Source organism: Macrotis lagotis, chromosome 7 (genome assembly GCF_037893015.1).
Source record: "Macrotis lagotis isolate mMagLag1 chromosome 7, bilby.v1.9.chrom.fasta, whole genome shotgun sequence".
Taxonomy (NCBI): domain Eukaryota; kingdom Metazoa; phylum Chordata; class Mammalia; order Peramelemorphia; family Peramelidae; genus Macrotis; species Macrotis lagotis.
In genome coordinates, this window is record NC_133664.1 from 189,305,773 (window position 1) to 189,328,080 (window position 22,308).

At 34.4% G+C, this 22,308-nt stretch overlaps 1 protein-coding gene across 12 annotated transcripts in view; it reads left to right on the top strand.

Moving 5' to 3' along the window:
• The first annotated feature begins 3,027 nt into the window (after positions 1 to 3,027).
• Positions 3,028 to 22,308, top strand: part of C2CD5 (C2 calcium dependent domain containing 5) — a 131,290-nt gene continuing 112,009 nt past the window's right edge. For 7 of the 12 annotated variants that reach the window (XM_074194270.1, XM_074194276.1, XM_074194277.1 and 4 more), the window contains exons 1-3: positions 3,028 to 3,139; positions 18,525 to 18,620; positions 19,755 to 19,893. In XM_074194270.1, the coding sequence (XP_074050371.1) occupies positions 19,887 to 19,893 (7 nt within the window). In that variant the 5' untranslated portion in view covers positions 3,028 to 3,139; positions 18,525 to 18,620; positions 19,755 to 19,886. The remainder of the gene's footprint in view (positions 3,140 to 18,524; positions 18,621 to 19,754; positions 19,894 to 22,308) is intronic. The other 5 variants (XM_074194279.1, XM_074194281.1, XM_074194271.1 and 2 more) reach the window with 2 other exon arrangements.

Here is a 22,308-nt window from a genome sequence, read left to right on the forward strand (position 1 = left end):
TCTTTTTTTAAAAAATTGGTTGTTTTTAACATTCTTTTAAAAAATTTGAGTTTCATAGTCTCTCCTTCCAGCCCCTCCATTCACTGTGAAGGCAAGCAATAACTCATTTCACTTGATGTCAATGATGTGAAATCGTGCAAAAAATTTACATATTAGCCAGTTTTCAAAAAACAAAATGAAAAATAAAATGGAAAATATTATACATTAATTTGTATTCAGAGTTAACTCTCTCTCTTGAGGTAGATACCATTTACCCAAATGTCTCCTTTGGTATTATTTTTAGCAGAGTAGCTAAGTCTTGCACAATTGATCATCATTACAATGTTGTGTACAAAAATCTTCTGGTTCTGCCCACTTCATTTTGTGTCAGTTCATACAGATCTTTCCAAGTTTTTCTGAAACCATCTCTCTTTGTCATTTTTTTTTATGGCACAATAATACACCATCAAAGTCATACTTATTCATCCATTTCCCAATTGATGGGCATTCATTCCCCTCAATTGTTTTTTTTTTTTTTTTGCCAACACAAAGAGCTGCTATGAATATTTTTGTTCATTTAGGTTCTTCTTTTTTTTCTTTGCTGTATTGAGGATACAGACCTAATGATGATTTTGCTGGGGCAAAGGGTATGCACAGTTTTGTAGCTCTTGGGCATAATTCCAAGTCCTTCCTCAGAAGTGATCTGTGCTTCAAGAAGACTGGAGTCATTCAAAACATTGAACAATTTCCCAAAGGCACTCCAGTCTGCTCTCCTCCTTAGTATCTGTCCACAATATATGATAGCATAGTTTGAACAGTAGTCATTTTTCAATAGACTATACACTTCTTAACAGCAAAGACCTTTTTTCCCCTTTCTTTTTGTTCTTTAAGATTTCTAGAACAGTTCCTGGCACATTGCATATACATAATGCTTGTTGAAAATCAATGAGTGAAACTGCATAGCATTTTCTGTTTTGGGTAGTTGGGCTAAATTGGTTATGTGTCACTCTTGGCAATTTTCTAGGACTTGAAATCCTAGTAGTTTATAGTTTCTGTAGTTATTTGTATTTGTAGTTATCTACATATAGGAGCATCTGGTGACTGTTGCCATCTATAGGGAAATTCTTTCTTATTTGGACTCTGCTTAAGGTATCCAAGTCATCTTGTGTTGTGCATTTGTCTGTTTTACCCTTTGCTTTTTAAAATAAATTATAGAATATCATCAAAAATCCTTTTATATTTGTCAGGGTAATATTGATTTCTCCATGAGAGATATGATACTTTGTTTATAGTCAATAAAACTGGCATTCTCTAACCCTTTTGGCCAATATTTTGATTGTAAAAATATGTTCTATTTTAGATTGTGGTTTGTAAAAATCTACTTTTTTCCTTCTCATATTTTATTTTATATATATATATGTATATGTATATACATAATGTATATATCTTGATTTTATGTAGATTATTCTCATAAAAATTTTACAGGTTTAGAGAATTACACATGTAAATTTAATATTCTCTTGGTCATATTATTATGGTAACTACTGGAGATTTTTCCAAGCCTTTTTCTTTCCTTCTTTCAGATAACTTGAGGAACCAATTCCTTAATGCCCTCGGAATTGCATTATTGTCTGTATACAATGCCTCTGTTTACTTAGTCTACTCCTGCAGTTCATCCCTCCCCTTTTAAAACTTACATAGTGTTATTTCTGCTTCTTCAAGCAACACATCTGAGATTATGATGTTGAGTTGAAGGATAATGGGGTTAAATTGAGATCTTCTCTGTCAACTGCCTTGGTCCAAGGAGAAGGAACTTTCTGAGCACACTGAACTGAAGCATGTTGACCAAAGCATGTTCTGGGGCAGGAAGTGCTGGGGAACATTCCTAGTAAGCATATTTTGGGGTGCACACCTGGGGACTTGGCCCATCCCTGGGTATTTACCTCAAGACATCTGGAGAAAGTGATTGTACTCAGGACCTGAGGGTGTTTTGACTGAAACTTCCTGTATCACTGAATTCAGTCTTATAAACTCTTGGATCTGTGCCATTTTTGTGTGAGCACTATAAAAATCTTACTTGGGGAAAAATGGCTTTGGAAGTCATTCCTTTCAGAGAGGATGCTGTACTGAAGGAACTTTCCCAATCGAGACCTTGGTGCTGAGTTGTGATTCAATTTCCCCAGCTGGCCAGATTTCCAGGCATTGGATTCTCCTTGAATGGGTAGCTTTTCTCTTCTTTATCTCATACCTTTCCTTTCCTTTATGTTGATTTTTCCTTCATATATGCATTTATGTAATTGTATATCTTTGGGTTATAAGTGTATTATTAATCTTGGGTTATAAGTATATTAATCATTAAATTCTCATTTAAAAACTTAAGACACAGTGAGAATGCCATTGTGGGGACAGGAAGACCAAACTGACCAAATTAAAAATCTGCCCATAACCCTTTTTGTTACAGTAGTCTATATGTAGTGAGCTTATTGTCACTTATAAAAGCTTTTTATAGATCTTTTCCATTTTGGGAGGACTCTTGGTTTTAATCAGTTTTTTTTTTTTTGCTGAATTTTCTGTAAACCTTTTCATTCCCTACTGCTTCTTGTTGATTTATGTAGTGATACTGCTCATAATCTTCCACCATTTTCTTTTGTAAGACTTTTACAAATGAGTTATGAGTATTGCCTTTGGCTACCTGGCTACCATAATTCTCTGCTTAGCAAGAAGATCTTATCTTCAGAGGCTCACATGGTTTCCAGGCACTTTTATTTTTGTTCATTGACAAATGATTTATGTTGCTTAAACTACCCTAGCAGATTTTTTTACTTCATATATGTTCCTTTATCCATTTTCCATATTTCAGCACCAGCAGCTTGTTTGATTGTTTTTCTGATTGTATAACATAACTTTATATTTATTCTTCTAATTTGACTCTTTTTCAACTTGGATATTACTGTACAAACTGTGTGCTTCATGAGATAAACTACTTTATAGATTGCTTGCATGTTAATTTTTTTGTTTCAAAATATACATTTAATTCTATGTGATTATAATAAAAAAATCTCTTAACTTTTAGGTGAAATTTGGTAATACAACATTTAAGACAGATGTGTATCATAAGTCCCTTAACCCTCAGTGGAACTCAGAATGGTTTAAATTTGAGGTAAGATTTTAATTATTCTTATAAATAATGTTTGTTAGTGTATTTCATTGTAATAATTTATAAATATGTGTGTGTGTTTAGGGGGGTGTTTCTCACACAAAAATGTGAGTAGCTCTTTTTCCAGAATGGTAATATCTTCCATACAGTTCTTAAAGACACATTATCCCATGTCTACCCCAAATATCAGAATCTTTTATTTTTGGATATATTATTAAAATTGACACACACACACACACACACACACACATAAAAGAATAAATTCCTGTAACAATCTTAATTACTTGACTAAAAGGCAAACCTTGTGAAGAAGTTGTATTTACCAAATTTATTTTTGAATTGTTTCTCTTGTATTTTCAAACAATAGTTTATACTTGAATTTTCTTGTATAAGGTATGTTTTTGACCCATCAAATTACTCTAAAAAGCCAGATCTTTGCAGGCCATACATTTCCTTGAAAAACTACAAACTAGCATTGTATTGTGTTTTTATTCTGTTAAACATTTCCCATTTGCATTTATTCTGGTTTAGCTTGATGCTTCTGACCCAGGGGTACCAAGTTTACACTAAAGTATGCATTTTTACAATAACCTGTCACAAATCTATGTGTGCAAGTAGACTTTCTGATGAAGTGTAGAACCACTTAACTGCATATCTCTAGTGGCTGGCAGATAATAAACACTATATAAATGTTAGCTATTATTATTTCCTTTGAACATCCAGTCCTTATTTCACTTTGGATGATAAGGAAGAAAGGTGGGTAATGTAACAGCTAGCCAGCCGGCTCAGGAAGACTTCATTTCATATACTATATGACTTCAGGCAAGTCACTTAATCCTTCATTATCTATTACTATGAGTCTGGAGGGAATGGTCAAGGCTATGAGAAAGAGTATTTACCCTTGACCCTTTCCTCTTCAGTGTTTTCATTCATCAGTTGTATAAAAACATAAAAGATATTATCTCAAAGCTAATAACCAATAAAATAGAACTTTAAATTAAAAATTATTGCAGTACCTAGAATATTGAAATAAAGATGATTAAATTTAATAGACCTATTTGTAAAAGACCTTGAAGTCAAAAAAACAAATGCTTACAGATGGGAATACATGGTTTGGCAGTAGTTCACATAGAATCTCTGGTGGTTTTATTTGATTTATGTAAAAAGGCTACTAAAAATTGAGTGCACTGTATGTTGTGTTTCATTTGGAATACCTTATTTAAAAGATGTCACAGTGGGATAGTGATAAGTTATAGTTAATTGAGAGGAGAGTGATCAGAGTAGTGAATAGTTGAAAAAAACTGTGGATATTTCTCTTTGGGGAATAGAAGACTTAATATTTGAAACAGTGCAAGGATCTCACACATGAAGGAAGCATAAAACTGGCAGCCAGTATACTATAGGGGGAAAGGGCATGGGACTTGGAGTCAAAAGAGCTGAATTTGAGTTCTGGCTCTGATACTTTGTGACTTAATAACTTGTGTCTGAATTTCTTCATCTGTAAAATGGGGAGAATTAACATTTGTACTTGCAACTTACAGAATAGTTGTGAGGAAATACCTTATAAACTCGAAAGCACTATATAAATTATAGTTTCTACTGCTAGAATTTTGATAATGATAAAGTTGTTTCAAAAAACAGAATTAGTATACATGAGCAGAAGCTACAGAGAGGGCACATTTGAATCCGAAAGAGTAGATTTTTTTCCTCCATTATACCTGTGATTTTATTAGGAGTGGAGCTACTGATAAGAAAATAGCTTTTGTTGTAGATTAGCACCAGTTCTGTAAACTACGATCTTAGAGAGTTGTCTGGGGCACTGCGCAGTTTCAGGTTACACAATCAGGATGGGTTACAGGTAGGAAGTGAACCTCTGTCTCTCTGACCTCAGGACTATGGAGCTATCTTCTTTACCCATCCTACCTTCCTACTACATCATTCTGTTTCTCAAAAAGGACCAACACTTAAGAGTTGTTCAAAAAAGAAACAGGTTGCTTTTCAAAGTAATAGCTCTGTTTCTATACTGAGGAGTGTAGGTAAGATTACCTCTGAGATCCCTTTTAATTCAAATTCTGTGCAAGAAATGCTCTTGTTTTGCTAAGGCTAATAAATAGTAATAAAAATAATATTAGCTGATAATCACCTAGTGCTTTAAAATTGACAAAATGTTTTATGTATTTTATTTTGTTACACATTGGGGGATTCTGTTATCCCCATTTTACAGATTCTTATAATTACTGGAAGTAGGTTTTGAAACCAATGTTCTCTTTTGACTCTAATGCCAGTATTCTTTCTACTACTCTGTCTAAGCTAAATAGATTTTCCTAATTTCCATACTTCTACAGTAACATGCTTTTGATTATTTTAGACTGTGAAGAGCCTTTTCAATTTAGATATTTAAAATTATCTCAATAATTTTAAGTATGGAAAATTTTAATATATGTACTAAATTTGCCTTTTGATTTTCTAGTTTTGGATAATTATAAATAAATCTTTTTGATCCCTTTAGCTAATTTATATAGTGTTTATTGCAACTTGATATATTTTATAGATGTATTTTATAGAATGTGATGCTTAGACGCTACATATATTTATAGAACCAGATATATTTTATAGAATGCTATGATTAGATTAGTAATTAGTAATTAAACATGAATGTATGGAGAAGTATTTTATGCATTGTTCATGTTATATGGTGATCACATCCAATTTCCCATCATATCCCATTCTCAGTTTCCATTTAGGGTAATCACATCCCATTCTCAATTCCTTTAGAAATTTAGTAGAAAATTTTTCTTTTTTGCATTAAGAACTGTCATGTCCTCTTGTTATATATATAAAAAGTTATACTTTTTATAACTGAAGACTTTTGATGTTTCATATTGGGATATAATTCTAGGTGGATGATGAAGATTTACAAGATGAGCCTCTACAAATTACAGTACTTGACCATGATACTTACAGTGCAAATGATGCTATTGGCAAAGTGTATATTGATATTGATCCTTTACTGTATAGTGAGGCTGCTACAGTAATCTCAGGATGGTTTCCAATTTATGACACCATACATGGTAAGGGTTAATATTCTTAAAGTTTATTATGTCAGTAGATTATTTTATTCAAAATATCTTGTTATTTATTTAAAAAGAACTTTTAGCAGACATGTGACAATTTTAAATGTGATTGCTGGTCAGTGTTTACATTCTGGTAAGGAAGTGATTTATTTATATTTAACAAATATTTCTTAAGTGCCTACTATGATCAAGGCATTGTGCTAAATGCTAGGATACTTCGAGGCATTTCAGAGATGAGTCATTGCCATCAAAGGATTTACACACTTAGTTGGGGCTCATAGGATTAGGAGTATCAGTGAAATGCACGCAGATAAATTTAATACAAGAGAGGTAGTAAGATAGCAATTTACAAAAGAGTTTCAGGAATATTTACTTTGGTATTGTTGAATTGTTTCCAGTTGTGTCTGACTCTTCGTCACCCCATTTAGGATTTTTTTTTTTTATGTTTTTTTGCAAGGCAAATGGGGTTAAGTGGCTTGCCCAAGGCCACACAGCTAGGTAATTATTTAAGTGTCTGAGACCGGATTTGAACCCAGGTACTCCTGACTCCAAGGCCAGTTCTTTATCCATTATGCCACCTAGCCGCCCCTATTTAGGAGTCAAAGATACTGGAATGGTTTGCTATTTCCTACTGCAACTCATTTTACAGAGGAAGAAACCAGTGTAAACAGTTCAGTGACCTATTCAGGGTCACATAGGTAGGATCTGAGGCAAGATTTGAAATCAGGAAGATGAGTCTTCCTCATTTCAGGCCTGGTACTCTATTCAGTTTGCCACCTAACTACCTATTTGGGGAGGGAGAGAGACTACTTTTAGTTGTGGGTATCAGAGCTATGTCTATATAAATATTATGTGATTTATGCTGAATTTTGAAGGAAGATAGGAACTCTGAAATGAGGAATGAAAAAATTATAGAAATTGAGAATAGCCTTTGCAAAAGTGGGGAAAACAAGAGATTATAAAATAAGGATAGGAAGACAATTTGAAGTAAGACTATGGAGTGGCTTAAATTCATGGCTCAGAGACAATTATTTTATATTAGAGGCAAAAGAAACCCCTAGAGATTTTTTGATGAGGTTTGGGACCTGTCTCTTAGGTTTTGGCAGTTGTGTGGAGATTGGATTTGATCTTTCCCCCTCATAAACTCACCTTTCTGTTGATGTGTTACAATCTTCCTAATCAGAAAGAAATAAAACCTTGAGTAATTTTTGATTCATCTATCTCCTTCTCCCTTTATATCTTATGGATATAGGATCTAGGCCATCTTCCTCACAACTGGCAAAATAATCTTCCTAAGGCACAAGCCCCCTTTCCTATCGTAAATCCCTTGTTTAAAAGCCTTCAGTGACCCCCTATTGCTTCTTGGACAAAATATATATTCCTTACCTTTTTGGAGGGCAATTTTACATTTTATTTGTTTTCCAATTATATAACAATAGTAATAAGTACCTATCATTTTTTGTAAGGTTTTGTATTTTACAATCTCCCCCTTCCCCCCCCAAGGCTGTCTGATAGTCTTTACATTGTTTCCATTTTATACATTGATGTAAATTGAATGTGTTATAAGAGTAGACATAACACCCCCGCCCCCCCCCACCCAGAAGATGAGAAATGTCAATAATAGAGAGAGAGGGGAAAAAAATGTACTTCAGTCTGTGTTCAGATTCCATTGGCTCTGTCTCTAAGGTGAGTTGCTTTTTTTTTTTAGATTTTTTTTTCAAGGCAATGGGGTTAAGTGGCTTGCCCAAGGCCACAGGGCTAGGTAATTATTAAGTGTCTGAGTCCAGATTTGAATGCTCTATCCACTGCGCCACCTAGCCGCCCTGAGTTGCTTTCTTTATCATAAGTCCACCAGAGACATTCCTTACATTTAAAGCTAGCTATAAACTAGGTTCAATCCTTTCTTTCTAGACTTGTTTTACATTATTCTCTTATTGTGTTGTAGCCAAACTGGGCAACTGTCTTTTTTATGAAGCTGGCATTTTATTTCCTGCCTTCCTTCATTTTTACAAATTATTTTCTAATGCTTGGAAACTTCTCTTTCTTCATTTTTTGCTTCTTTTTAGTTTTTGCAAGGCAATGGGGTTAAGTGGCTTGCCCTAGACCACACAGCTAGGTAATTATTATGTGTTTGAGGCCAGATTTGAACTCAGGTACTCCTGACTCCAGGGCCGGTGCTCTATCCACTGTGCCACCTAGCCGCCTCTGCTTCTCAGAATCTTTAAATTACTTTAAGGCACCACTTAGATGCCACCTCTTGCACTGAACCTTTCTGATTGCTCCTGTGTTAATTTTCTCTCCTTTCCAAATTACCTTTTGTTTACTTAACTGTGTATTTGTGTTATCCCTTCATTTCAATGTAAGTTACTCAAGGGCAGAAACTGTTTAGTTTTTATTTTTATATTCTTAGATTCTAGCAATGTATTTGCACATGGTAAGATTTAATAAATATTTGTTAGATTGAAGTGATGAATTCAGTTTTGGATTTGCTGTATGTGGATTGAATTACCACAGAAAATTAGGATGATAATAGCATATATTTCATTCTATACATAAAATATGTATTATGTATTCCTTGTATATAAATGAGGGAGTCATCTGCATATGATGTTGCTGCTGCTGCTGCTGCTGCTGCTGCTGCTGCTGCTGCTGATTGTCCTTTATTCTTTTTTTCTTTTTGCAAAGCAATGGGGTTAAGTGATTTGCTAAAGTTCACACAGCTAGGTAATTATTAAGTGTCTGAGGTCAAATTTGAACTCTAGTCCTCCTGACTTCTGGGCTGGTGCTCTATCCACTGCACCACCTAGCTAGCCCCTTGTCCTTCATTCTTGAAGGAGACCATAACATCAGGGAGTTGATGCCATGACAAGCACATGAATTTGGTTTGAGTGGGGGGGTGCTAAGTCACCAATCTTACTTTCTCCTCCAGAACTATCTGGGTCTAGTGGCCAGAAATGAATCAGGATGACTGGAGATGGTCCTAGATGTGAGACAGAAAAGTTAAGTGACTTGCCCAAGGTCACACAGCTAGTGGTTATCACATGCCTGAGGCTGCATTTGAACTCCCATCCTCCTGAGTCCAAGTCCAGTGCTTTATCTACTGCTCCATCTAGCTGCATATATGTAATAATTGAATCCATGGGATCAGATTAGATCACCTAAAGAGAGAATATCAAAAGAAAAGTCATTTTACGGCAGAGTTTTGGTGGAGACACATTCTTTTTGAGTGTTGGAGATAATGAATTCACATTTATATAATATTTTAAGATTTGCAAATTACTATACTAGTATGTTATTTCAGTTTCACCATAATCCTTTGGGCTAATGCTATTATCATCCTAATTTTCTGTGATAATTCAATCCACAAGTATTTATTAAGTTCTTTATGCCTTTATAAAAGGCACTGTGCTAACTTCTAGAATTACAAATACAGTAAAAAAGAAAGACAATTCCTAACTGTGCAACCACAAAAAAAAAAGGCTGTTAAAAATATTTTTGCGTATGTGGGTCCTTTCTCTTTTTTTTTTTTTGTGATCTCTTTGGGATATAGACCTAGTCGTAGTACTGCTGGATCAAAGGGTATGCACAGTTTTCCCTTTGGTCATAGTCCCAAATTGCTCTCCAGGATAATGCTCCAAAAGTGTATTAGTGTCCTAATTTTTCTACATTGTCTCTCATATTTATCATTTTCCTTTTTTGTCATTTTACTCTATCTGGTAGGTATGTGATGGTCTCTCAGAGTTATTTTAATTTGCATTTTTCTAACCATAAGTGATTTAGAGCACTTATTCATACAGATAGCTTTGATTTTTTTTTTTTTTTTCATCTGAAAACTGCCTTCCTTTTCTTTGATCATTTAGCAGTTAGGGGATAGCTTGTCTTCTTACAGATTTGACTTATTTCTTTATATGTTTTGAGAAATGAGGCCTTTATTGGAGAACCTTGCTATAAAAAAAATTGTTTCCCAGATTTCTACTTTCCTTCTAATCTTGGTTACTTTGGTTTGTTTGTGGCTAAAACTTTTTAATTTGATATAATCAAAATTATCTATTTAAATGTTATAATACTCTGTCTCTTAATTGGTCATGAATTTTTCCCTTTTCCATAGATATGACAGGCAGTTTATTTCTTGTTATTCTGATTTGCTTATATGGTATAACTCTGTTTGTCTAAATCATGTATGCATTTTCACCTTGATAGATGATGTAAGATGTTGTACTCTATGTAGTTTGTACCCTTTTTTTTAGTTTTCCTGCCTGTAGCTCATCTAATTTTTCCTTTAAGAAACTGGATGATATGCCACTTGGTATATGTTTAGTATTGATATTATTTCATTGCCTATTTTATGGGTACTTTTTTAGCAAGGTGTTTCTGATCACTTTTAATTGGATCTATTTTGTTTTTGCTTTGTCTGAAATCAGGGCCACTTTTTTTTTTTTTTTTTTTTTTTTTTTTAGGTTTTTGCAAGACTGGGGTTAAGTGGCTTGCTCAAGGCCACACAGCTAGGTAATTATTTAGTGTTTGAGGCCTGATTTGCAGTCAGGTAGTCCTGACTCCAGGGCTGGTGCTCTATCCACTGCGCCACCTAGCCTCCCCTACCCTTTTTTTATACTTCAGTTGAAGCATAATAGAATCAGTTGCAGACCCTTCCCTTTATGTGTTTCTGTTTCATGTGTGTTGTTTTGTAAACATCATATTGTAGGATTCTAGTTTTTGATGCACTCTGCTATCTGCTTTTGTTTTATGGGACAGTTCATCCCATTCAAATTCAGTTGTGATTACCATCTGTATATATTCCACCATTCTATTTTTCTTTCTGTTTTCCAATTTCCTTTCACACTTTTCCTCCTCCAGTGTTTTGCTTTTGTCTACCACCTCCTACTATCTGCTCTCTCTCTCTCTTTCTCTCTCTCTCTCTCTCTTCTGTCAGTCCCTTTCCCCCAGTATTTACTGAATTTCTTTCCCTCTTGCTTTCCTTTTAGGTAAGATAGATTACTTTATTCAACTAATTATATACATTCTAACTTTGAGTCAGTCCTGATGAGAGTAAGGTTCAAGTGATGCCCATTGCCTACCCTTCTCTCTTTCCTTTCACTGTAGTAAGTTTTTTGAGCCTCTTCATGTAAAATAATTTATACTGTTCTATCTCTCCCTCCCTTCTGTACCCAGTGAACTTTGTCCCTTCCCCCTCCCTCTCCCTCCCTTTCTCTTTCCTCTCCTCTTGCCAAGTCATGACATCACCTTCTTGATGTTATGGTCCTCTTCAAGAACCAGGGACCTAGGGGCAGCTAGGTGGCATAGTGGATAAAGCACCGGCCTTGGAGTCAGGAGTACCTGGGTTTAAATCTGGTCTCAGACACTTAATAATTACCTAACTGTGTGGCCTTGGGCAAGCCACTTTACCCCATTTGCCTTGCAAAAACCTAAAAAAACAAACAAACAAAAAACCAGGGACCTGATGCTGGTGACTGGCATATGCTGAGGTTAGAAGGAAATTTCTTCATTTCCCCAAGACTATTCAAAGGTTTTTGGGTCTGGAGTTTACCTGTTCCCCTGGCTATGCTGAAGTATATTGGGGATCTATCCTGGTGTTGCCTATTTCACCACACTGAGACTCAGGATCTCTTACTGATTTGCTTGAGGTGGAGCTTACTACTGGAATGTTTGTTGAAATGCTTTCTGTCCTAGACTGTGCTCCCCTTTTACCTGAGTGAGACCTTTCTTGCCAATCTTCCGAGTTAAATTTTGCTAAAAGATTGTTTCATCCTGCGGATTTGTTTTGGGTTGCTTTTTTATGGTTGTTTGGAGGTGAATATGGGAGAGTTATGGCGATTTGCTATTTACTTCTCTCAGAAATTATTTAGAAGATTTTTTTTTGTGTGTGTGTTAAGTAGTAGAATGACAGGAAAGGCATAGGAGAATAGATTAAAGGCATAGGTAATGATATGGTTAAGTGAAGTTTTTTTTTTTTTTTTCAGGCAAGGGATACCTAAGAATAATTGTAGGGAGCAGGGAATCTTATGGTTAAAACAGAAAAATTGAAGAGAAAAAAAGGTTTTACAGGGATTGGAGGGTTTGAAACAGCAACTTGAGGGCATCTGACAGCGAATCAATTTGAGATGAATGTAAGGAATGTCATGTAGCATTGAGGATCCAATTGAGGTTAGATAATCCAATCTATTTGATTGTGTGACTTTAACATGAATTTAGGATTATCAGGATTGTCTGATAGAGAAGTGGACAGGGGATTAAGAAGTGAAGGATGGTGCTTTGCTGAATGAGAATAACTGTAGGTTAATATTGCAAAAAGAGAGAAGGAAGCCATAGACCCAGAGAATAGGGAGAGATGGGGGGGGGGGACTAAAAGTCGGAACTTTTAATTTTTACTGTTTTAACTGCTGTGTATTATTTGCTTAAAAATTGGAAGTGTTCTTTACTTTGTTCTATAATTCAAAATTTTTGCAGTTTATTTTTATATAAAGAAACTTTTTTTTATCTTTCTTTCAATGTAAAGAGTCTTGGGGAAAAATTTAGAAGGGTTCTATCATGGTTCTAAAGTAGTTATTTTCTTTTTTTTAGGTTTTTGCAAGGCAAATGGGGTTGAGTGGCTTGCCCTAGGCCACACAGTTAGGTATAAAGTAGTTATTTTTTTTATTTGTCAAGTCAGTTTTTAAAAAGACTTTTGTAGTATTTCTCAATTCAACACTGAATTATTAAAATAGATGTCTAAATTATGGATAAAGATAGAACCATAAAAAAGGGAAGAGCAGTGTAAAATTTCATTAGTTTTAGTTCTGATCTTTTGTTGAAGAGATATTTTATGGGGGTGGCTAGGTGGCGTGGTGGATAGAACACCGACCCTGGAGTCAGGAGTACCTGAGTTCAAATCTGGCCTCAGACACTTAATAATTACCTAGCTGTGTGGCCTTGGGCAAGCCACTTAACCTTATTTGCCTTGCAAAAACCTAAAAAACAAAAAAGACATTTTATGATTTGATTGCTGCTGTCATCATATGCAAATATACAGTAAAACCAGATGTGAATAAACATGTGGAGACCAAAACACATTCATCATGTTTTATAGGCAAATAGACAAATTCTTGAATTTGCTACTGATTCTTCACTTGGGCACCACCCAGTCTTCATTGCTTAAAGAAATATACAGTTATCCTTTTCACATTGTGACTTTCTCCATCATGGTTTTGATATATCACATGTTGGCATAAGAAATTAAATGGGAATTTTGGGGGTTTTACAGAAACTGCATATGACACACAAAGGCCAACAAGACAGTAATGAAAAATTTTAGGAATTCAGAAATATAGAAAATACATGTATAGACCAGCATGTTTTAACTTTAATTCTATAATAATTCAGACCTCTTCTCTGGTATGGAAGGAAGGCCAAAAAATTTTAGGTGGATTTTTCAGATTATGGGGATGCCTTGACCCTTATCCCCACAATGTAGAAAGGATAACTGAAGTGGGGAAAAAACTATCGTGAGATTTTTTTCTGATGAGCATTATTGGAATAATGGTTAGAATAATTTACTTATAAAAATTTTCATTCATCTACTAAGAACACATTGAAATATGGAAAAAAGGTCAAAAGATATTTTGATTTTTGTTTTTTGTTCTTGTTTTTAGTTTTTGCAGGGCAATGGGGTTAAGTGGCTTGCCCAAGGTCACACAGCTAGGTAATTATTAAGTGTCTGAGGCCAGATTTGAACTCAGGTACTCCTGACTCCAGGGCCGGTGCTCTATCCACCGTGCCACTTAGCCGCCCCCAAAAGCTATTTTGAAATGTAGAAATTAAAGAAAATGTTAATAGTTGACAAAGTTGATTTTGAAATTCTTCTAATTAAAGGAGAGTGACTACAGCTGAGAGGAAATTAAGTAGTTTTTTGGGCAACTTTGGTATTTGATGGCCCTTGTTTGGAAATTGCAATAATGTAATTATAATATATTATACTATAACTGTAATATGCATTTCTATATTATTGCAAAGTACATAGCATACTTTACCGCATTTAACATTTAACAACTGTGCAAAGTAGGTAGGGTAAGTATTACCCTTATTTTATACTTAAGGAAAATTAGTCCTAGAAAAATCAAATGACCTTAACTTATTTGCCTTTTAAATGATCAAAGGTCAGAATTTTTTCACTGTAGTATGATATACTTAGTAGTTATCAAGTTATGTGTGAGGCACAGTAAAATAAAATCTTAATTTTAGTCTAACTTTAAGTAATCTTTATTACATTTGTAGAACCCTATCTTGGATAATAGGCATCCTAGCATAGGCTGTTTTTCTGAGTGTGGTTTTCAGGTAGACCAGTAATTTTGTCTGGATCTATTTTCCAGTTTGGTCATTTTTCCTAAGAGATATTTTATATTTTATTCTATTTTTTTCAGCCTTTTGGTTTTGTTTGATGTAATCCTGTGGTCCATATAGTTAATAATTTCCATTTGTCCAATTCTAATTTTGGGGGTTTTATTTTCTTCAATTAACTTTTTTGTGTTTCCTTTTCCATTTGGTTAATTTTACTTATATGTGAGTTATATTTCTTTTCTAGTTGGTCAATTTTACTTTTAGATGAGTTGCATTTCATTTCCATTTGACCAATTTTACTTTTAAAGGTTATTATTTCTTTCCAGTCTATTTTTCATAATTCTCTTGCATGACTCTCATTTCTTTTCTCAGTTTTACTCTTCATCTCTTTTTTGATTTTGGAAATCCTTTTTGAACTCTTCCAAGAGATCTTTTTGGATTTGAGACTAATTTATAAATCCCTTTGAGATTTCAAACATATAGGTATTTTGTCACTGCTTACCTCTTCTGAAATGGTGTTTCTATTGTTCCTTTCAGAATAGTAGTTTTCTATGGTGAGTACTTTTTGCTCATTTTGATAGTTGATCTCTGCTCCTAGGGCACAGGGGATGAAGTTCCAAGCTTTTTATGCAGAGACTGGTCCCTGGTCCCTGGTTTATTGCTTGCCTGTGGTTGCCTGTGGTGTTTCAGGTGCTAGTTCCCTACCTTAGGGTAGCCCAGCCCAGGTCTGCCTTTTACACCAGCATTCCCAGTGCTCAGACTTAGGCTTCCTAGCTGGACTTGGGACCCTCGGCCTGCTGAGCCCAGATCTGAGCTGCCCTGTGGGTAAGAGCCTCCACCAACTTTCCTGCTCTTTCCCTTCACTGGGCTGTGCTTTCCCTTTTATGCATGTGAGACAGACCTTTATTGAAGTTCCTCCAAGGTGTCTTGAGTGGAGAACTTGTTTCACTCTTGTTTTTGTGGGATCTGTAATTTTAGGGTCTGTTTACAGGTTTCATTTAAAGTTGGTTAGGGAAATGCTCCAGGAGCTTCTGAGCTTTGTACCATCATCTTGGCTCTGCCCTGTTAGTGGGACCTTGGGTTCTTGAAGTCTCTGTCTGTAAAGCTTCTAAATTAATTTAGAATTAGAACTGGGATCATTTCATCTAGTTTTTCCCTTCATTTCATAAAAAAAAGTGAGGACCAGAGAGGTTAAATGATTTGTTCCAGATTACACTGGTCATCATAAACATCAGCAGTGGGGCTCAAAACTGTTCTCTGTTGCAGAACGAGACTCCTTCCTCTGCAGTTCTGTCCGGTGTGGTTATTGTGAGCTGCTGTGTTTATTGAAAGAGAACTAACTAGCTAAGCTGTTTGGAGATTCTTTTCACCAAAAAGCTCACCTGAATTTTTTTTTGGGGGGCATAATAACTCCTGAGTTATTATCTACTGAGGGTGAAGGTTGAGTCTACTGAAAGGTTTTGTGGTTTGTGTTGGAAGAAGTACTCAAACTGTTGAAGGATTATTTGAAATATCAAGAAGATCATCTATGAAGTTTGAGACATGGAACCAGTAATCCGAGTTTGAGATCTGATTCTTTCACATGAAAATAACTAATTTGTCCCCCTATAGATGTGTGACATAAAACTTTTTGGGACACACAATCTACAGTATTTGCTACAGCTACCGTTATAGAAGGTACCAAAGGAGGAATGATGGAACTATTTAGGAATTCTCATAAAGGTCTCAAATGTCTCCTTGGTGGAAGGAGCTTAAAAAATATCATAAAGATATGCAGAAATACATGGAAAGATTACATCAGAATCTTACTACTTCTGCTCTGCCCTGTAGATAATGTAAACATATTATTGCTCAATTATATAAACAACAGCAAGAAAATGCAGAATGAAATTCAGTCTTAATGACCATTGATCTTTTGGTAATATGAAGTGGGTAACAATAAACCTAGGTTTCAAAACAAAAGCAGCCCATACAGTGTTAGTAAAACACACAGCTAAGGTAACCATAAAAAGATGAATATTAATAGTCAAAAAAGGAGTAAAAGAATTGGTAGATATTTTCAGAGCACATGATAACTAGTTTACGTGGAAACAAACAGACCTTCAAACTGAAGTAAATACTACCAGATTTAATTCCAAATTTAATCCCAGGGTAGTTTATTTCCAGATGAAGTGTTTGAAATAGCTATGTAGGAAGTGGAATAAAAAAATTTCTCCATGGGGTACATCCACATAAACTTAATGAACACGTTGTTAACAAAAAAGCATGGAACAAATATCAGAGTTATGCAGATTCATGAATAAAAATGGAGGAATCTATTAAAACTTCTCTATTAAAGCTATTAAAATCATTGCCACTACAAACAATAGAAAGCTTATGTTCAATTACCTTAATTTATTAATCAGTGCAGTTTATACAGTGAAGTGGAAACATGTCTCTCCCATTTTGGTAATTATGGTTATTTTAAAAGATATGATCAAGTGGCTAGAATGATATACCTGAAGCATTTGCCATATTTTGTAAAATATAGATGACAAGTCCATGTATATTACAAATGCATACTTCCCCACTTCCCAATCCTTTAGAGTTCAACAAATAAAACTGTACTAGAAGCAAAGCATCATTATAGATAGAAGTGACTATAATATGTAAATAGTCCTATCCAAACAAAACATTGGTCCATAAAAATTAAAGATAGTTTTAAATAAATGTTCCTTTGTTGAATATCTAAACTTCCTAGAATGAAGATCTATCAAAATAGATAAATTAAAACCATATAGGAACAGAACAGGATTACATATTATTATCATCATCATCTTTCTTCTATTGGAGTTGTCCCAAAGATGATTTCAAAGAGTCTTCACAGAATGACCCTATAGCTTCATGATCTTGTTCATTTTATCCATTTGTGTAACCATGTGTAGAACATAAATTAAAAAAAATAACCAGTGACTTGTCCTTAGGCCAATTTTAATCTAAATTGTATCAAAAAAAGATGAGACGAATGAGATAATAGTAATATCATTAGTTACAGAAGGCACACAGTGCCAGAGTTTGCAATTAGTTTGTATATATTATATCTCATTGGGAAAGTATTTGGCATGCCCTAGGTTGAAAAACATTTGTTTGGCTGATGGATAGAATAAACGGAGGTGTGTATAGTATGAAAAAACCCCAAAAAGTTCTTCATCTTCTGAGATTGGTGGGACAGAGAAGGAAACAATTGTAAATAAAAAATTTTGTTATATAGAAGAAGTGAGAGTTCAGTTTTGTGTTTTAGTGAAATCACAGTCATCTGAGATGATGGGGTTGAATTCTGAAGGCTTGAAGACGAGAATATGATAGGTGGTGTGGGGAAATGTGACAGGAAATTTATGAGAGATAAAGAATGATCAAGTAGCAGTCCAGGCTCAGTGTGTTTATAGATGCAATCATCATTATGCTTGACTCCTTTCTTTAACAGTACATGGTATACTGGGATGAAGAACAGAGAATGTGGAATCCTAGGGTTACTAAGGCTTTTAATCAGTCAGGAGCGGTGGAGGTAAAATAGACAAGTGATTCTAGAGTAGTGGTACAGTTAAAATGAAATGTGGTCAGAAGATCTAAATCTAACAAGGGACCCAAAGCCATATTAAAGAGGGAAGAGGAAAGATAAAGGAATATTTTGGGGAATTTTTTTCCAACAGGAAACATCAGTATGCCAGTAACCTTTAATTTCATGGATATGAAGACTAATCTTAGAGAGTATCTAAAGTTCAGAGAAACTAAATATTTTCCCCATGGTCAGTCAAGTATACTATAAGTATCAGAGGGAGGATTTCAATTTAGACCTTGCATACTCAAAGTCCAGCACTCTTTCAGTTTTGCTAAGGTGCCTCTGTTTTATATTATTTTATAAAAAGTTTAATTTACTTGATAGGTTTAAGAAAAGCATTATTTTTCCTAGAATGATTTGTTGCTTTTCCCTTTTTATTTCACAGGTATCCGTGGAGAGATCAATGTTGTAGTAAAAGTAGACCTCTTTAATGATTTAAACCGTTTTAGGCAGTCATCATGTGGAGTAAAATTCTTCTGCAGTAAGTAAATAATTTCAAATGGAATTGACTTGCTCTTAATATGGAAAAATAGATTTCTATAAATGTGGAAAAATGAATATCTTTATCTTTTAAGATCTAAATAAAATGTGTACTTGTCAAGAAATTATTGTGGAAAATAAGTCTTTATAAAATTTTTTCTGGGGTCAAAAGCTTTCATTCAAACAATAATTAGTTTTTGTAAGTTTATATATTTAGGCCTGAAAAATTCAATAATATTTTACTGTTATATGAGGCACAGAGGAATATGCCATTTACTTGTTTCATAGTTCTATCTCTGTTCTCTATTCTGTGGTAAAAAGCATATCATTTTGTATTCCAAGTATTAAATCTATAATTTTTGTTTGCTAGAGATTTTAGGAATTCACTATTGCCAGTAGACATTAAGGTTTGTTGTGTTGGTACTTTCAGATATAGAATGCAAATGACATGATTTTTAAAGACTGATATAGTCATGTTTGGAGTAACTTTTAAAAAAAGTTTTAAATGAATATTCCTTTTTTTGCTTAGTGATTAGTTTTACATTTGCTTTCTACTTTTAGGTACCTGATTTATATTCTGAATTTTATTTAGATTTCATTTTATATTAATGTTATCTATAGCAGTTCTTAAACCACAATTATAGACCTTTCTTTAATGTGTTTGTAAGAAAGGTTGAGACACCATGGAATAGTGGATAGAAAGTTGACCTTGGAATCAAGAACACTCAGTTCACATGTCTTTGACATGTGTTAGCTGTCTAGTGTTCAGTTGTTAGGTCAGTGCCTCAGGAAATCCTCCTAGGGTTAACTAAGTTAAATACAAGTGATATTAATCTAAATTGGTTGAGGAAATCTCCAAACTGAGAATCCTTTGTAAAAAAAAGAAATAACAGACCAGGACTAAAAAAAGAAAAAGTGAGGATCAAAACCTTCTGAAAGAAAATAAGGAGTATTTTTATGACTGATTATATCTTTTGTGTAAAAGTAATTATATTAATTACTTCATTATAAACCATAATTAAAGTGATATTCTTTACTTTTAAGGACAGCAGAATATCTCATATTTAGTATATTAATTTCATTTGTTATACATATAGATATATCAATTTTTTTAATAGCAACATCTATTCCAAAGTGTTATCGAGCTGTAATAATTCATGGATTTGTAGAAGAATTGGTGGTGAATGAAGACCCTGAATATCAGTGGATTGACCGAATTCGCACACCAAGGGCATCAAATGAAGCCAGACAGAGACTTATTTCATTAATGTCAGGTAGGTTTTCTTGTGAATTAGTGGTACAGATGAAAATGTCTTCTCAAGAGTTGAAGATGTGGATCTAGAGTTCAGTGGAAAGATCAGCACTAGAGATAGAGATTTGGAAATGCTCTGCATAACTATAGGAGTTGAAGGCAATGTGATTAGTGAAAAAAGCACTGGCTTTTCTCTTAGGGAATTTGGGTCCAAATACTAACTGTATTCTTTATTACCCATGGGATCTTGGCAAGTCATTTAGTACCTTGGCCTCATTTATAACAAGACAGGACTGGTATAGATGATGAAACCTTTCTATTGCTAGAGCCTATGAGATTTGATTGAGGAGAAGTTATTGTGCTTTCCTCACCATGCACTTGTGAGAATCAAATGAGATAATCTTTTAAAATTCTTTTCAAACCTTAAAACATATTACCTATTTTTTTTTTTGCTTATTTAAAGACAGGTCATTATTTTATACTTTGAGAAGCATATTCTACTCAGAATTGCTTTTCAGTTTTTTAAGTAATCAAGCTCATTCTCCTCTTAATTCCCAGTTCAGTCAATTTTTGTGTGTGTGTGTGTGTGTGTGTGTGTGTGTGTGTGTGTGTGTGTGTGTACACGCACGTATATGTACCAAGTCAAAATGTATCTTAGCAATTTCTACTCAATGCTTTTTATTTTATTTTTCCCAGTTATATGCAAAAACAAGTTTCAACATTCAGGTTTTTTTTTAGGTTTTTTTTTTTTTTTTTTTTTTTTTAGGTTTTTGCAAGGTAAATTTAAGTGGCTTGCCCAAGGCCACACAGCTAGGTGATTATTAAGTGTCTGCTGCTGGATTTCAACTCAGGAACTCCTGATTCTAAGGCTGGTGCTCTATCCACTGCCCCACTAGCTGCTCCTAACATTCAGTTTTAAAACTTTGAATTCTGAATTTTCTCCCTTTCTCCCACCCCACTTCCCCATATTGAGAAAGCAAATTATTTGATATAGGTTAAAAATCTGTAGTTATGAAATACATTACTACAGTAGTTCTGTTGTAAAAGTAAACATAGCTCCTCCCTCACAAAAAAGAGAAACCCCAAGAAAAATAAAGTAAAAAACAACATATACTTTAAACTGTATTCACACACCATCAGACTTTATCATCAGTCTTTATCGTAAGTCCTTCAGAGTTCTCTCAGCATTTCTGAGAAAAGGTAAGTTATTTACAGCTGATTAGCCTACAACATTGTTGTTACTTTGTATCTAGTACATTTCCCATTGCATACTGCTCAGTAAATTTTTACTGAGCATCCTATTGAACCTTTTTTAAAATGACAGAATAGCATTTCATCCTAATCATATCTTTTTCAGTCATCCCCCAACTGATGGCCCCAATTTCCAATTGTTTGCCACCAGAAAAGAGCCTGCTCTAAATATTCTTATATATAGAAGTCCTTTTCCTTCTTGTTTTTTCATCTCTTCTGGAATATAGCATTCCTAGGTCAAAGGGTAGATGTGGTTTTTATAGCTCTTTGGGCATAGTTCCAAATTGCTCTACAGAATGGTTGAATTTCACAACTGCTCTAATAGTGTATTAATGTCTCATTTTCCCTACTTCCCTTCCAACATTTGACATTTTTTTCTTTCTGCCCTATTAACTGATCTAATAGGTATAAGGTAGTACTTCACAATTGTTCCAAACTACATTTCTCCTGTCAATAGTGAGTTAGGACATTTTTGAAAAAAATATTTAAATAGATAGCATTGATAACCTTATCTGAAAACTGTTCATACCTTTTGATTATTTATCAATTGGGTAATGACTCTTATTTTATATAAAGTTGACTCAGTTCTCTGTATTGGAGAAATGAGTTCTTTATCAGAGAAACTTGTTTCAGTATTTTCCCCCCATAGTTATAAAGCTAATGTATTTCCCTTCATCCTATTCCCCCACTCCCTATTTATTGTATTCTCTCTCTCCTCTCACCCTGTTCCTTCTCAAAAATGTTTGGCATCTGACTACCCCTTTCCACAATTTTCCTTCTCTTCTATCACCTACCCTTTGCCCCCTTAATCCCATCCCTTTCCTCTCCTATTTTTCCTTTAGGTTAGATAGATTTCTATATTCAATTGAGAGTGTATGTGTGTTATTCCTTCTCTTTGCCATTTCTGATGAGAGTAAGGCTTACTCATCTTATCTCATCTCCCTCATCTCCCCTCTTTTCCACTCCACTGCAATTTCCACTTCACTGCAAAAACTTTTCCTTGCCTCTTTTATGTGAAATAACTTGCCCCATTCTACCTCACCTTTTCCTTTTCTCCCAGTACATTCTTCTCTCACCCCTTAACTTCATCTTTATAATGTATTATACCTTCAAATTCGATGCTTACTTGTGCCTTGTCTATATATGCCCCTTCTAACTACCCTAATAGCTGAGAAAGTTCATACAA